General features: G+C 39.4%; 1 protein-coding gene across 1 annotated transcript in view; it reads right to left on the bottom strand.

The window, feature by feature from the left end:
- KIN (Kin17 DNA and RNA binding protein) overlaps window positions 1-15,187 on the bottom strand; it is a 40,500-nt gene that overhangs the window by 20,269 nt on the left and 5,044 nt on the right. The window contains exons 2-7 of the mRNA XM_026016738.2: window positions 14,937-15,031; window positions 10,266-10,309; window positions 10,060-10,182; window positions 8,666-8,847; window positions 5,969-6,017; window positions 4,903-4,960 (exon numbers count right to left, since the gene is read on the bottom strand). Of these exons, the coding sequence (XP_025872523.1) occupies window positions 4,903-4,960; window positions 5,969-6,017; window positions 8,666-8,847; window positions 10,060-10,182; window positions 10,266-10,309; window positions 14,937-15,031 (551 nt within the window). The remainder of the gene's footprint in view (window positions 1-4,902; window positions 4,961-5,968; window positions 6,018-8,665; window positions 8,848-10,059; window positions 10,183-10,265; window positions 10,310-14,936; window positions 15,032-15,187) is intronic.

Raw genomic sequence — 15,187 nt, 5'->3', positions numbered from 1 at the left:
GAGTTTACTCAAGGCTATTAGATACTTTTCTTAAGACTAAGCTGCATAAAAAACAAACAACCCAGGTGGCTCAGTCGGTTAAGCATCTGACTTGGCTCAGGTCATGGTCTCAGGGTCCTGGGGTCGAGCCCAGCATCAAGCTTCCTGCTGAGTAGGGAGTCTGCTTCTCCCTTTCCCTCTGCCCCTCCCTTTGTTCTTGCTCTCTCTCTAATAAATAAATAAAATCTTAAGACAAACAAACAACCGACCCAATTAAAAAATAAGCAAAAGTGAGGCATCCAACTCTTGGCTTCAGCTCAGATCACAATCATGGGATCAAGCCCCACACCAGATTCTGTGCTCAGGGTAGACTCTGCTTGAGATTCTCTCTCTTTCTCCCTCTGCCTCTCCCACTTGTTCTTCTCTCTCAAATAAAAATAAATCTCTAAAGAAAAATAAGCAAAAGACATTTCTCCAAAGAAGACAAAAAGCACATGGAAAGATGGTTAACATGACTAACCACTAAGGAAACACAAATTGAAACCACAAAGAAATACCACTTCACATCTGCAAGGATGGCTCTTATAAAAAAAAAAAAAGACAGCAAGCAGTAGGTGTTGGCAAGGACAAGGAGAAGTTGGAACTCCTGTGCTCTAACTGGCACAGCCACTGTGGCAAACAGGAAGGTAGTGCAGTCACCCAATCTGGCATTGGTACTTCTGGGGCTACACCCCAGGGAACTGAAAGTGGGGACCGAACAGGCCATCTGTACCACTGTGTTCAGAGCAGCACTGCTCATGACTGCCCAGAGGTGGAGATAACTGAAAACATCCACTGACCAATGGAGAGATCCACCAAATGTGGAACATACATACAACAGGATATTATTCATCCCTGAAAAGGAAGGACATTCCAACACATGCCGCAACCTTGGAAGAACCTTGAAGACGTTAAAGTGAGTGAAAGAAGCCAGTCACAAAAGGGCAATCGCTATATGCTTCCCTTCCTATGAGGAGACTAGAATCGTTCAATTCAGAGAGATAGAAACTAGAAGAGGGGCTCCTGGGGGCTGGGGACTACCAGGAAATGGGGAATTAAGTGTTTAATGGGGACAGAGCTGCACGATGGGCTAATGAGCAAGCCTGTAGATGGATATGGTGACAGCTGCACAGCAATGGGAAGCTACTTATCACCACTGACTTGTTCACTTAAGAATGGTGGAAATGGTAAACTTTATGTTACATAAATTTCAGCACACAAAAAAACTAAACTGAATAAAAAACGTTTCCTGTAGAGAAAATTTATTTGGCATTCTCAAATGTCCACAGTGTGACAAGGGGATAAAAATATGAACAGACAGCCCGTCAGGATCTCATGACAGAACAGGACAGGACAGGGGAGGACAGGAGACGTAAAGACAAGGAAGGGTGAGCCACCACAGCTCACTTTGGACAGCATAAATAATTTAGCATAGCTGGAGCGCAAGTGGCGGGAGAGGCACCAGATCACAATGGTCACACAGCAGCATGAACAAAAATGACAAGTTACCCCTTACAGGTGAAAGACAGACATGGTAGGCCTTGACACTTAGAAAGATCCTTCTACTCACAGTATCGAGACTGTATGAGAGTTAAAATGAATAAGGAAGAATAGAAGAAATGTTGACAGAAGAAATTATCAAGGACAGAACCAAAGAAGTGATATATCAAGAAAACAAAAAGTTGGTATTCTAAAAGATTAGTAAAACATCAAATTTGAGAGCCTAGATAAAAAGGACATTCTAGAAAAATCAAAATTACATAAATTATTGAAATTTGTATAATCAAAATTATATTGTAAGGTTGGATAAACTAATGACCATAATGAAACTGAATCAGTAGTAAAAAGTACACCCTCACCTGCAAAAGATATCAGCTCAGTATTTTACCAAGCTTTCAAAAGAAGTGATAGTCTATCCTAAAGATAGAGTAAAACAAACAAAAAAAACAAACATACAAATCATTTTAAGAGCAGAAAATTAAATATCAATCTCAATAATGAACATAAAAGTAAAATGCAAAACAGTCAATTTTTTTCAGCTGTATTTTAGTATTATTTTTTTTTCTTTTTTAGAGAGAGAGCACTTCTACGCGTATGGGCGCACAGCAAGGAGAAGCAGAGGAAGAGGGAGAGAATCTCGAGCAGAATCCCTGAGTGGGGAAGCTGATGTGGGGTTCAATCTTATGACCCCAAGGTCATGACCTGAGCTGAATTTAAGAGTTGGACAGTTAACCGACTGAGCCACCCAGTAGCCCCAGCTGTGTGTTATATTTAATCCTACACTAGCTGATCTAACAATAACATCCCTCCTCCCCAAAGATTCTATTGGAGAGTGACTAACTGAGACAGGGGCAAGATGGGGCTAAAATCAAGACAAGAAATGAACAGTAACAGACTGGAAATGGAACATTTGCTTCTAGAACAGCCCTAGAGTTCTGCTTGCAATAACTGCAGTGGATCCTATTGCAATTAAAGAAGAGAAGGCCCAAAACAGAAATGGAAACTGGGTAACCTTTGTCCAAAAACTGGAGAAGCAGGCCTTGTCCTTGTGCCTCAATATAATCTAAAGTATCCATTTTTGGTATCTAGATCGTTTCATTCATTCTGAGTTTTAGATATACAAGAGCTATATAAATCAACAGGAAAATAGAGCCTGTATAAAAATGGGCCATAATCTTAGAAAAAGAAAATTTAGACGAGTCTTTCCACTGTATTATCTGTGACACTACTTATCTGTTGTTATATTGAGACTGAAGTCACAGAACTTGGTCGGTCAAATAAAACTATTTTTACTAATAACATCAGAGCTGGCTTAGGGAGATAGACTAACTAGCAGACCCCAGAGATAACAGGTCCTCATCCTTGCAGTTCATAAAAGTTACCTTATTTGTAAAAGGGTCTTTGCAAATGAGATCAAGTTATAGATTCTGAGATGAAATGATCTATATGCAACCACAGACATCCTTTTAAGAGGGAAACAGGCAGATTTGATGCACAGAGAAGGTGATGTGAAGATGAAGCAAAGAGAAATCTGAACACACTGCTTTTGAAAATTGAAGTTTGTAGCCACAAGCTAAGGAATGCCAGCAGCCCCACCAGGAGCTTGGAAGAGGCAAAGAATGGAATCCTCCCAGAGTCCCTAGAGGACCTGCAGCCCTGCAGACGGCTTGATGTCAGCTCAGGGATACTGACTTCAGACTTCTGGCCTCCAGAGACAGAATAAATTTCTGTTGTTTCAAGATACTTGGTTTGGGGCGCCTGGGCGGCTCAGTTGGTTAAGTATTTAGCCTTCAGCTCAGGTCATGATCTCAGGGTCCTGAGATCGAGCCCTATATTGGGCTCCCTGCTCAGCAGAGAGTCTTCCTCTCCCTCCCCCTCTGCCACTCTCCCTGCTCATGCTCTCTCTCACTCTGCTCGCTCTCTCTCTCAAATAAATAAAATAAAATCTTAAAAAAAAAAAAAAAGACACTTGGTTTATGGTAATTTGTTACAGCAACCATAGAAAACTAATACAAGGGAGACGAGTTTGGGGGCCACCGGGATCAATTTTAACATTGATAGACACTTCAGAATAACAATAATAAAGGAGAATGGTGAGAAACATGTATGGATCTAAGAGGCACATATGGTTTGATATATTTGAATTTGTCTTCCAGACCATGTCACACCAAGATTTTGAAAAAGAATTTTTTCTTCAAATATACCAAATGTGGAATCCAATTAACCATTTCCTTCATGATATCTAATGCAGGTGTCCATTCTGAAACATTTAGATCAAAGTGAAGACCTCTGACAAGCCATTCCAAAGCAGTGATACATGGCTACTCTGTCTACTTCCTTCACTTCTCCTGGCTACTTATTCAGTTGTGCAAAGAAACACTAGCCTATAAATTAACCAAGAAAACTGAGGTCTTTAACAAACACATAAAATACTAAGAAAAATAACAATTATTGGCCAACTCAAACCTAAATTCTGGTAGGTGCGGGGAAGTACCAGTAGAATGGTACCTTCCTGAATATCTTTTTTTTTTTTTTTAATATTTATAACCAAACTGGACACAATGCACATCACAAACAGTGAATAAATACTTAGTGAAAGACTATATAAGAAGTGCAAGAGAAGAGAACATGAAAAGTGAATAGAAGCATCTGACTATGTGCTATTCCAGGGTTTGGCAAACTCCAACCCAAGGGCCAAATGCGGCCTCCTGCCTGTATTTATACGTGAGATTTTATTGGAACAGAGCACATTCATTTGTTTACATATTGTCTATGGCTGCTTTCTCACTCTGACCTCAATCAAGTGGTTGCAACCAAGACACATAGCCAACAACGTCTGAAATATGTACTATGCGGCCTTTTCCAGAAAAACTTTGTCAAGCCCTGTTCTGCTACTACACCATGCAGCAGGGAAGCCATGACTGAGTGCCCACTGGTGTGCTTACACTGTACCAGGACTAAGAAGTTGGGTCACTGACCTAGTCTCCGTTCTCACAAAATCTCAATATGGTAGGCAGAACAAAAACTGTATGCACCTGCTCATATTAAAAACTTGGTAAGTGGGCTGTGAGAGAAAAATCAATAGCACTGCAGTAGCACGGAGAGAACCAATCTGTGGAGAAGGGCTCACAGAGAAGTAAAACCTTGTCACATGGAACATTTAATCAAAATGTGCCTGGCCTCAGAAGAATCATACCATTGTGGGTAAGTAAGGAAAAAAAAAAAGTCGCTGACAAACAAAACAGCCATCAAACAAAAACGAAACAAAGAAGAAAATTGCAACCAGAAGAAAAAAACTATTTACCATACCACAGCTTTTAAAATGTCGTCATCAACATTTCACAACAATTCTCAGGTTCTAAGATGTCTGTCCATGTAGCTCACCTTGATTTGGATGACGCTGCTGCTGAACTACATGCTCCTTTATTCAAATTAAATGTAACTGGAAGAAAAAGAAATGATACATTTTTGCATGTATATTTTATATACATATACATACATATATATATACACACACAAGTGTTTTTTTGTTTTTTTTTTCAGAAAAATTATAAAACTTAACAGATAAGATACCACAATATCTCCACATAGAAGTTCATGGACATTTTGAATAAACGAGAGCTGGAATGCTCCCATCCTGAGATGATAAATTTCTGCAGATAAGAATACTGGGCGGATGCTCATAGAGCTGGGAAGATCTACACATGATTGACCTGTAGGGGACAGCCATGGCCACTTCCGGCTCCACAGCCCCCTCTCCCCTTACTAGGGGACAGGACTGCAATTTTGTTTAGGTGTTCATACCTGTCACATATGGCTTGGAGGATGCTAGGGTATGAATGTTCGTATCCCCCTCAAATTCGTATGTTGAAAACCTAATCGCCAAAGTGATGGGATTAAGAGATGGGAGTCTTCTAGAGGTAATCAGTAAGGTTCTTTTGCTCTAAACCAACCAAAATCATCTCACTTCCTTTCCCAGTGACTGCTCGTAAGCTGGAGGCTAATACAGACTGGTCAGTGACATTCAAAAGGAAGTCTGCAGGCCAGAGGAGTGTCTTATAGGAAAAGTTTCCTTGCTTACCGGGGACTCCAGAAAAGTTGCCCCTGTCATCCTCTGGACAATGTTGGGTGTGCATACGATGGCCAAAAGTGCCCGCAGCCACGTCACATTCAGCTGTTGACAGGATACCATGGCATCCAGAGCCGCCCAACCTCTGGGGCTCTTGTTACAGCAAAGTATTTACATACTATTTAGGCTGATTTTAGTTGTGTTTTTGTTTTTTTCACTTGTAGTTGAAGGCATCCTATCTGATTCATTATTACCTTTTCGTAAAGTGTGTAAAAACAATGCAATCCAGACAGATCATGTCTTGTCCGCAAACATGTTGCTAATTTTTGGTAGCGCTAATACAAAATCATCCATATTAAAAGAAGAAAAAAGTAAAGCTACCTTTTTCTTCATCATTTTCTCTGCTTAACTCTGTAAAAACAGGAGCCTCCTTAAAAAAGAAAAAAAAAAAAGAAAAAGAGAGAGTATGAAGGTTTGGTTCACAGTGCATTTACAATATTCAATAATCCCAAATTGTGACTTGCTACCCATATTGTAAGACAGCTCCAACATGCAGTTCTAAAATGATTAAGATCCTAGTTAAAAAAGTTATATGTGTCATAAGTATTCTTCAACTGAGAATTATTCTAAAGGGGAAAAAAGTAGCTTCTCTGTACTACACTGCAGAAGTTTATCTACATTTTTATATCTACTACAATTTAAACAGGATACAACATAAAACAATAAACCTTAAGAATTTTAGCTAGAGGATTACTTTAAAAAGCAAAACCTTTCCAGAGTGGGGGGGACAGTTTAGTGTAAGATCAAGAGCCTAAGACTAACTCAGACCCGAATGTAAAACCCAGTCACCTCTGCACACCATTACCTTTGTCGCCTGTCAATCTCCTGCTCTCCCTGGGCCTCAATTATTCTGTCTTTAAAATAGGAATAATATGCATATTTAGAGGAGTCATAAGGGTAAAACAGGAGGATATAAAGAAGCATTTAGCATAACGCCTGTGATAGTGTTTGATAAATGTTAATTATTGTTTCTACTAATAAAAATGTTCTTGAGAAACAACTGAGCTGTTCTTTTCTCCATTAAGATCCCACAAAGGAAGGCGAAAGACATGAGACTACTTTTTAAAAACTGATAATATCTAAGAGTGAAATGAGGAAGTACTAATAAGCAGGACTTCCCCTGCCTTTTAGGGGAAGATGCTATTCACACCTGAAAAGTACGAATTAACTTGAAGACTTTAATGGAATTAAGCTAAAATGTTACAAAACAAAAATATTCCAAAACGTAAACCACTTTCCTCTGTACAAAATGTGATCCTTCTTTACTTCCATAATAGGAAATTATCATTTTCCCTCTACAGAAAATAGAGGTTTATATTTTAAAAAGGTGAGAAAATTTCAAGAATAAAAAGCTTTTAATCTTTGGCAGGAGTTGAAATTTGACAATTACAGCAGTTTAACCATTGTTTTCATTTTAATACAGAAAACTCCTAAAAGACTGTGTGAATGCACACATATGACAGTAGTACCGTGATACACATGAGCACCCACCCACTTATCAAGGGGTCAATTGACATGGTATATAAGTTGACTCATAAATGGATCTTAGGGGCACCTGGGTGGTTCAGTGGTTGAGTGTCTGCCTTCAGTTCAGGTTGTGAGCCTGGGTTCCAAGGATCGAGTCCTGCATTGGTGATCCCAAAGGGAGTCTGCTCCTCCTTCTGCCTATGCCTCTCCCTCTCTCTCTGTGTCTCTCATGAATGAATGAATGAATGAATGAATGAATAAATAAATAAATAAATAAATCTTTTAAAAAACTTAAATAAATGGGTCTTTACTTTCCTCTTGCCTGCTACCTCTTGCTCACTCTGTACTAAACAGCGTCTATAAGACTAGTACATTAATGATCAGAATAGCTGTATTCACAATAGCCAAAAACTGAAAACAAGCCACATGTTTCTCGACAGGAGAATGGATAAACTGTCTCATGTTTCTACAATGGAACAGGAGATATCAATTTAAAACAAGACTTAAACACTGATAGGAAAGAAGATAGGTGCAGTGAACATGAAGAACGTTCTGCTTGAGTTAAAGCAGCCAGATAGAGAGTATAATATAGGATCACATTTCTACAAAGTTCAAGAACACACTAATAGATAATCAACAGTGGTACATTAGAACATTGGTTCCTTCTTGGGAATGAGGAATTTAATTAGGAATGACTATGACCCTAGAAACATTCTATATCTTGATCTGTGTGGTCACTACATAGGGTCTTGGTCCATCTATTACCCATCCATTCATTTACATATGCATGTACATATGTAAAATTTCACTGAGCTGTCACCCTAAGACTAATGCACATCATATACTTTATCACATGTATCTTATACCACAATAAGGTTTTAAAAAATACTCAATGGCTAGTAATTTTACATATATACTAAGTTATGTTTTCCTGTACACAAATAATTTTTGATACATAAATACCATGAGTTGGGGGGATTTTACCTTTTGTTTACTGACTTATCCCCAGTGTCTAGAAAAAGGCCTGGTACATAAGGGGAACCCAATAAATATTTGTTAAAATAAATGCCTTACTCTAGTTATGCTAACACCTGAACCACCTGAATCATGTTTTCTTTCCCCAATTTGCTGGGTTTTGTGGGTTCATTCTTTGAGCCCAGAGGTTGTATCTACCTTCAGGCAGTCTATATCCTCCCCAGGCTGGGGCAAATGCTGGCCCTCTAGGCTTTCACACTGTTTTTAATTCCAGCACTACATTCATTACAACCACGCAGTATGATCTGCTATGTCTTTCCCATTAGCTATCGCTTCTGCCTCAGAGATACAGAAACTGAGGTTTAGGAGAGTATATAACTCTTCAAGATCGTGAGTCAATCAGTTAGCACACAAACCCAGGTTTGTCTCAACTCCAAAACCTGGGCTTTTATACTTGGCCACAGTTTTTTCTTCTCTTAATTAAGAAATAAGACCTACAAGACCCAATTCAACACTTAAAAATTTTGCTTCTTGAGACCTTTCTCTGTTGCTTCCTGGAATGATATTGTCACCCACCTGTTCTTTCCCTTCCAGTCCTCTTCTCACTTGTTCTTCAATAAATTTGGCTGTTTTTTCCTCATCATCAAGGTCCTGCTTCTTTTTTTTCTCTAGTTCCAGCTGCCGGCGGATAGTTTCTGGGTCTCTGTCTATATACTGAATATACCAGCCTTTTGGAGTCTCATCCACCTTGCACAAGCCTTAAAAAAAAAAAAAAAAAGACAAATTCATATACAATCAAAACTAAAAGTAAATACAAATGTGTTCTATCTCTCTGCATCATATGCTTATTCATTCAAATACATCCAAACACATTCAAAAACACACATTCATGCAGCACACAAATTTTCCATATTCATGGTTGATGAAATTTAGGTTTTAAGTAAAATATTTTATATCCTTAAACAGAAAAAAATTGTATTGTTTTTAACTAGCTAGGTTAAGTCAACTACTTAAGCAAGAGAAACACATGGAAGAAGTATTATCTTGCTTAGTAACTATTTAACTATTTAATATCCAAGGAGTACATGATACTCTACTAACTTAACTAAGTAGAAATTTTCCCCATAAAATGAAATAAAGTTGGGCAGCCCCGGTGGCCTGTGGTTTAGCACTGCCTTTGGCCCAGGGTGTGATCCTGGAGACCTGGGATCGAGTCCTGTGTCAGGCTCCCTGTGCGGAGCCTGCTTCTCCCTCTGCCTGTATCTCTCTCTCTCTCTGTCATGAATAGATAGATAAAATATTAAAAAAAAAATAAGTTTTTTAAAAAATGAAATAAAGTAACATACTGAATAAGAAATACACTGACAAAATTTCCTTCTCCTCTCTTCTCCTGAGCTTCAGTCTATGAAGGTCAGAAATGGAAAAAGCTGCAAAAAATTTTTAAAAGGCTCCTTGGGGCATCTGGGTGGCCGAGTTGGTTAAGTGTCCAACTCTTGGTTTCTTGATCAGCTCAGGTCATGATCTCAGGGTCATGAGATCAAGCCCCACATCAGGCTCTGCACTCAGTGTGGAGTCTGCTTGAGATTTTCTCTCGACCCCGACTGCTCAGGCTCTCTCTCTCTCTAAAATAAATAAATCAATCTTAAAATAAATAAAATAAAAAGCTCCTGTAACAAAAGTTTCTGAAAGTAAAATGAGTATGGGGATAAGAGAAGGAAAGGACTGACAATAAATTTTAATCCAAATGAGAAGAAATTTCAGTGATACATCTCTGCCCAATCAAAAGAACCATTCCACTCATAATCATGTGTAACACACAAAATCAATCCTAGAAGATTATATGTGTTTCCACCTATTTTCAATTGCCCTACTCGCCCTCGTTTCCATAAATTTACTCAGAAACCATGACAATTCTCTCTCCCCGCACTGGAGCCATGTAACAACTACTCAAATCCTGGTCTTATTCTTACCTTCTCTGCCCAGCCACTTGGTAAAATCAGTCAGAGTCTCCCACTGAGTGGCATTCATATGGATATGCTCCCGGTGGCTGATATATTCATTATAAACGATGTTGTTGTGGACTCTTTTAGTTCCTAAGAACAAAATATGACATCATCAGTCCTGTGCAGGTTATAAGAGCATGACGTTATTATATGCACAATACCTGGATGCTTACCAAAGCGTCTCCTGAGAAGTTCTAGAAAGTCATTTCGGAATTCCCTAATAAGGAAAGGAAAAAGTGCGTTACAGTAATTCTACAATATAAAGCATCATCTTGCTGAAATGTAAGCCATCATACAGTGTGAATGCCCAAAGGACAGATGAAACATCTATGTATCTGTTACAAACCTTTAAAAACTGAAAAAGGAAGGAACTCCCAAAAGATTATAGCTTTCAAGAATTACAGTGAAAAGTCAATCTGCTGTTGAAACCTTTGGCCTTAGCAGAGTAGCCGTAACCAAAGCGACTACACATCTTTGCAGAGGCTCCTTCATCAAGTCTCACTGCTACTGAATGTGGCATAATAACACCATTCTTTTGATGGTAGCAAACTCCCCTTATTACATGTGAAATTGGCATTTACTGTCCCTCTGCGCTGAGTACTGTGTTAAGTGCTAGGTAAACATGGGTGAATGAGACATAAATCTTGACCTAGGTTACAATCCAGCAGAACCCATCATAACAGAAATCAAACTGCAAAAGAAACATGAGAAAGTATCATGGGAGTTGAGGGAGATGCCCAGAGGTGATCCCCAATTTGGGCAGTGAAATATTAAACAGAACTTCAGAGTGAAGAGAAGGCCATTCCCAGCCAGCAGAGGGACATGAAAATATCACGTCTGGGAAATGATCATCTAATCAAGCTAATGTTGAGAGTAGACAGCTAGGAGGGATACAGTGGGACAGAAGAGAATAACAGGGTGGGGGTGGAACACATAGCTGGAGAAACTGGTAGGGCTTATCTTAGAAGCACCTTGAAGAGGGTGGGTCTTATGCATGCAGTGAAAAAGCACCAGATCATTTATTTAGGAATTAGTCCGTGAAAATTTGTGATTTAAAAAGATAATCCCGTGGAAAGTACAAAACAAGAATTCTCCAAGTGTGGCCCCCAGAAGAGCAGCATTGACATTGCCTGGGAACCAGGTAGAAATGCCAAGTCTCTAGCCCCAGCTCGGATCTTCTGAATCAGGACCTGCCACTGTTGTCACAAGCCTTCCAGGTGCTCATGATGCCTGTATGGTTTGTGATCCACGGGCAAAAAACATGTGCAGGAGGAGTAGCTGCAGCTGGGAGACCAGTGAGGAAGTCACGGAATTACTTTAGGTGAGCGATGATGGGAACTATTGCTAGAGCTGTGAGAATGGAAAAGATACATGTTGAAAGGACACTGTGGAGGAGAATCAAAACAGGGGCTTCCTGGGCAGCAGTTATCAGACAGCCCAGGATAACAGGCAGGTGTGGTGGGCAGGATACTGCCTTTAGTTTTAAAATGTTGGCTTTGAGAGAGACAACCTTCAGAAATACAGAATTGTGCAGAAAAAAAAAAAATCTACAACTTAAGACAGATGTTAGGAATGAAAATTAAGATTCAGGAGTCATCCCACATGAAGGTTAGCAGCTGGAAGAATGGAACTCCTGGAGCCTGCATGCTATGGATGAAAAGAAGCCAAGCAGGCACCCTGAAGAAAATTCCTGCATTTGAGCTGCTGTGGGAACAGGTAGAGGGGTTAAGGAAAAAAGTAAGCAGAGGGAGGAGGAGGGTGAGGAGGAAAGCCAGGAAAGAATGGTAAACAGAGAGGTGTTCATGGACAGTGAAAACAGATACCCAGGAAGATGGAAACAGGCACAAGCAACCCTTCAGGAGGCTGTTGGAGGCGGAGGGCAGCTACTGTGGATGCAGTGAATGGCGGGGTAGAGAGGAAGGCTCCAGTGTGGATGGCTCTTGCCAGAATGACATTTCCCCAAGTGTGGCACATGCAGCCCAGTGGTATTCCAGATGGTTTTAGGTGGTTCACAAAGAACTTTTGTCTTTTCTCTATGCTACTTGCCTTGATGGCACAAAAGCAATGCAGGGTGAACCTGCTGGCATCTTAGCCAAGTCAAGGCGGTCAGTGGTGAGACCAAACTGTACTAGCAGCCCAGGTATGCTTCATGTACTCACAGTGAAAGTCAATGCCCATTTCATTGAGAACATCCCTGATGAAGCACTATCATTAATGGGATTCAGTCTCAATCTTTGGGGCTTTATCTTTCTAACGTCCCATGTGATGAAATGGGATTAGGAATAAATCATTTCTGTTGCTGCACAGGGGTTGTCTTAGACAAAGTACTTGTGTGAATGTTTGAGCTATGTGCTGAACTACCTTTTTCCAAAGAGCACCATTTTTATTTGAAAGAATGACTGACAAATCAACCATGATTATTCCGGATTAGATATTTAGTAGACATTTTTTCAAAACTAAACAAAGTGTGTCATGTCAAGGAGAACAACTGACAGTATTTTGTTGCCAATGATAAAATTTGAGCTGCAAGCAAAAATTTGAATCTGGTAAACTAGCATCAGCCACTGTGAGTTCGATGTATTTCCCAAAACTTAAAGACATTTCTGATAACAAGTGCTAACGTTAATAAATATGATTTTATGCTATTGTGTAACAAAACGTGTCACCATTTGGGATACTCAGTAAATGAATACCTTCCAAATGACCAATACATGATGCTATAAAATCATGCATGGGTACAAGATCTGCTTAAAGTGAAAGATCGAGGGACATCTGGGTGGCTTAGTGGTTTAGCGTCTGCCTTTGGCTCAGGTCATGATCCCAGAGCCCTGGGATCTGCCTATGTCTCTGCTTCTCTCTTTGTGTCTTTCATAAATAAATAAATAAATAAAATTAAAAAAAAAAAAAGTAAAAGATCAAGAGATCATAAGGTAATAGAGTTTAAAAAGTTCACTGATATGGTTTCAGATTCCACACCACAACAAATCTTTAAGAAACTACCATGCCAGCGTGGCCTGGGGGCTTCAGTCAGTTGAGCCACTGACTCCTGATTTCAGCTCAGGTCATGACCTCAGGGTCCTGGGACTGAACCCTGCATTGGGCTCCACCCTCAGCGAACAGTCTGCTTGTGGATTCTCTCTCCCCCTCTGCCCCTCCTCCAGTTTGTGCATGAGTGTGCATGCTCTCTCTCTAAAATAATAAAAAAATAAGTTAAAAAAAAAGTTTAAGAAACTACATGCTATTGTTTTGATGCAGTATCAAAGAAGAATATCCAAAATTAACTGAAAAAGGCTATTAAAATATTACCCCTAGACGCCTGGGTGGCTCAGCAGTTAAAGTGCCTGCCTTCAGCCCAGGGCGTGATCCTGGAGACCTGGGATGGAGTCCCAAGTTGGGCTCCCTGCATGGAGCCTGCTTCTCCCTCTGCTTTTGTCTCTGCCTCTCTCTCCCTGTTCTCTCATGAATAAATAAATAAATAAATCTTTAAAAAAATATATTGCCCCTATTACAACTCTACATCTATGAACAGGATGGGTTTCCTTTAGAAACAGATTGAATGCAGAAGAAGTGTGGAAACCAACTGTCATCTATTAAGACCCTAAAGAGAGGGGATCTCTGGGTGGTTCAGCAGTTTAGCGCCTGCCTTTGGCCCAGGGCACGATCCTGGAGTCCCGGGATTGAGTCCCAGGTCCGGCTCCCGGCATGGAGCCTGCTTCTCCCTCTTCCTGTGTCTCTGCCTCTCTCTCCCTCTCTCCCTCTCTCATGAATAAATAAATAAACCTTAAAAAAAAAAAAAAAAGAAAGCATTAAGACACTAAAGAGATTCGCAAAAATGTAAACAATGTCACTCTTATTTTTGTTTTGTTTTAAAAAATACATTTTTAAATTAAAAAATTATTTTAACATGTGATATGTTTAATACTGTTATTTTAAATGAATTAATACATTAATTTTTTCATTTTTAATCCCTATTTTACAAATACCAATATATTAAAATCAAGTATCAATATCAAACATAAACAAAAGCTCTTCAGGGCTCTTCAATAATTTTTAAGGGTGTAAAGGGATCCTAAGTACAAAAGGTCTAGAACTTTGGAAAGAAACAGGTAGAAACAAAACTAAACATTAATAGTAATAATTTACAGCTATTCATCGGGTACTGAGTACTCTTGTAAACACTTTAAAAATATTAATTCACTGGGACACCTGGGTGGCTCAGTGGTTGAGCGTCTGCCTTTGGCTCAGGGTGTGATCCCAGAGTTCTGGGATCAAGTCCCACAATGGGCTCCCTGGTGAGGAGCCTGCTTCTCCCTCCGCCTGTGTCTCTGCCTCTCTCTCTGTGTCTCTCATGAATAAATAAAAAAAAATCTTAAAACAAAATAAAACTTTAAAAAAGTATTAATTTATTAACCTTATATAAACTTTATAAAATAAAGAGAACACTTGGAAGAGGGTGCTGTCTTTAGGTCCTTTTACAGATGAGAAGACAAAAGCACAGACAAATGTGTTTCAGCCAAAGTCACACAGCTCATGAGTAGAGAAGCCTGGATTTGCAGGGTTCAAAGCAGACAGTCTGACTCCAGGGCTTTGCTCTTAGCCACAACTGAGTTGGAATGAAGACAGTTTATGTTGGAAGTGCAAGACTAAATTGTAAGATCCACTTCTGCAACAATTTTACGCTATAATATATTGTCAAAGGAAAACAAAACCTGAGCACAAGATAATACAGCTATTGTGTTAATGTGTAAAGAATGAACAGAGCTCCCAATATAGAAAATACTAAGCATCTACTAAGAGTCCAACTGAATAAGGCTTATGAGAAAGGATGTCCTCAAGCTACTTACTCTGAAAAATAATCCATAAACTGCTGAGGATTTTCAGAAGCCAGCAAGAGTTGTCTCTGATGAGATTCAGACATACAGTGACATTTGAAGCCATTCTACAAAAATGGAAAGGTATAGTTACATTCTGATTTAGGTCATCTAGGTCATCATAATAGGCCCTAAAGAAAAGTATTTAATCAACCCTAAAAAGCTGCTCTTTGATGATAAATTGAAAAAACAAACGATAAAGAAAAGGGAAAAAAAGAGAAAAA

Source organism: Vulpes vulpes, chromosome 2 (genome assembly GCF_048418805.1).
Source record: "Vulpes vulpes isolate BD-2025 chromosome 2, VulVul3, whole genome shotgun sequence".
In the NCBI taxonomy this organism is placed as follows: domain Eukaryota; kingdom Metazoa; phylum Chordata; class Mammalia; order Carnivora; family Canidae; genus Vulpes; species Vulpes vulpes.
This window is presented reverse-complemented; position numbering and strand designations above follow the sequence as displayed.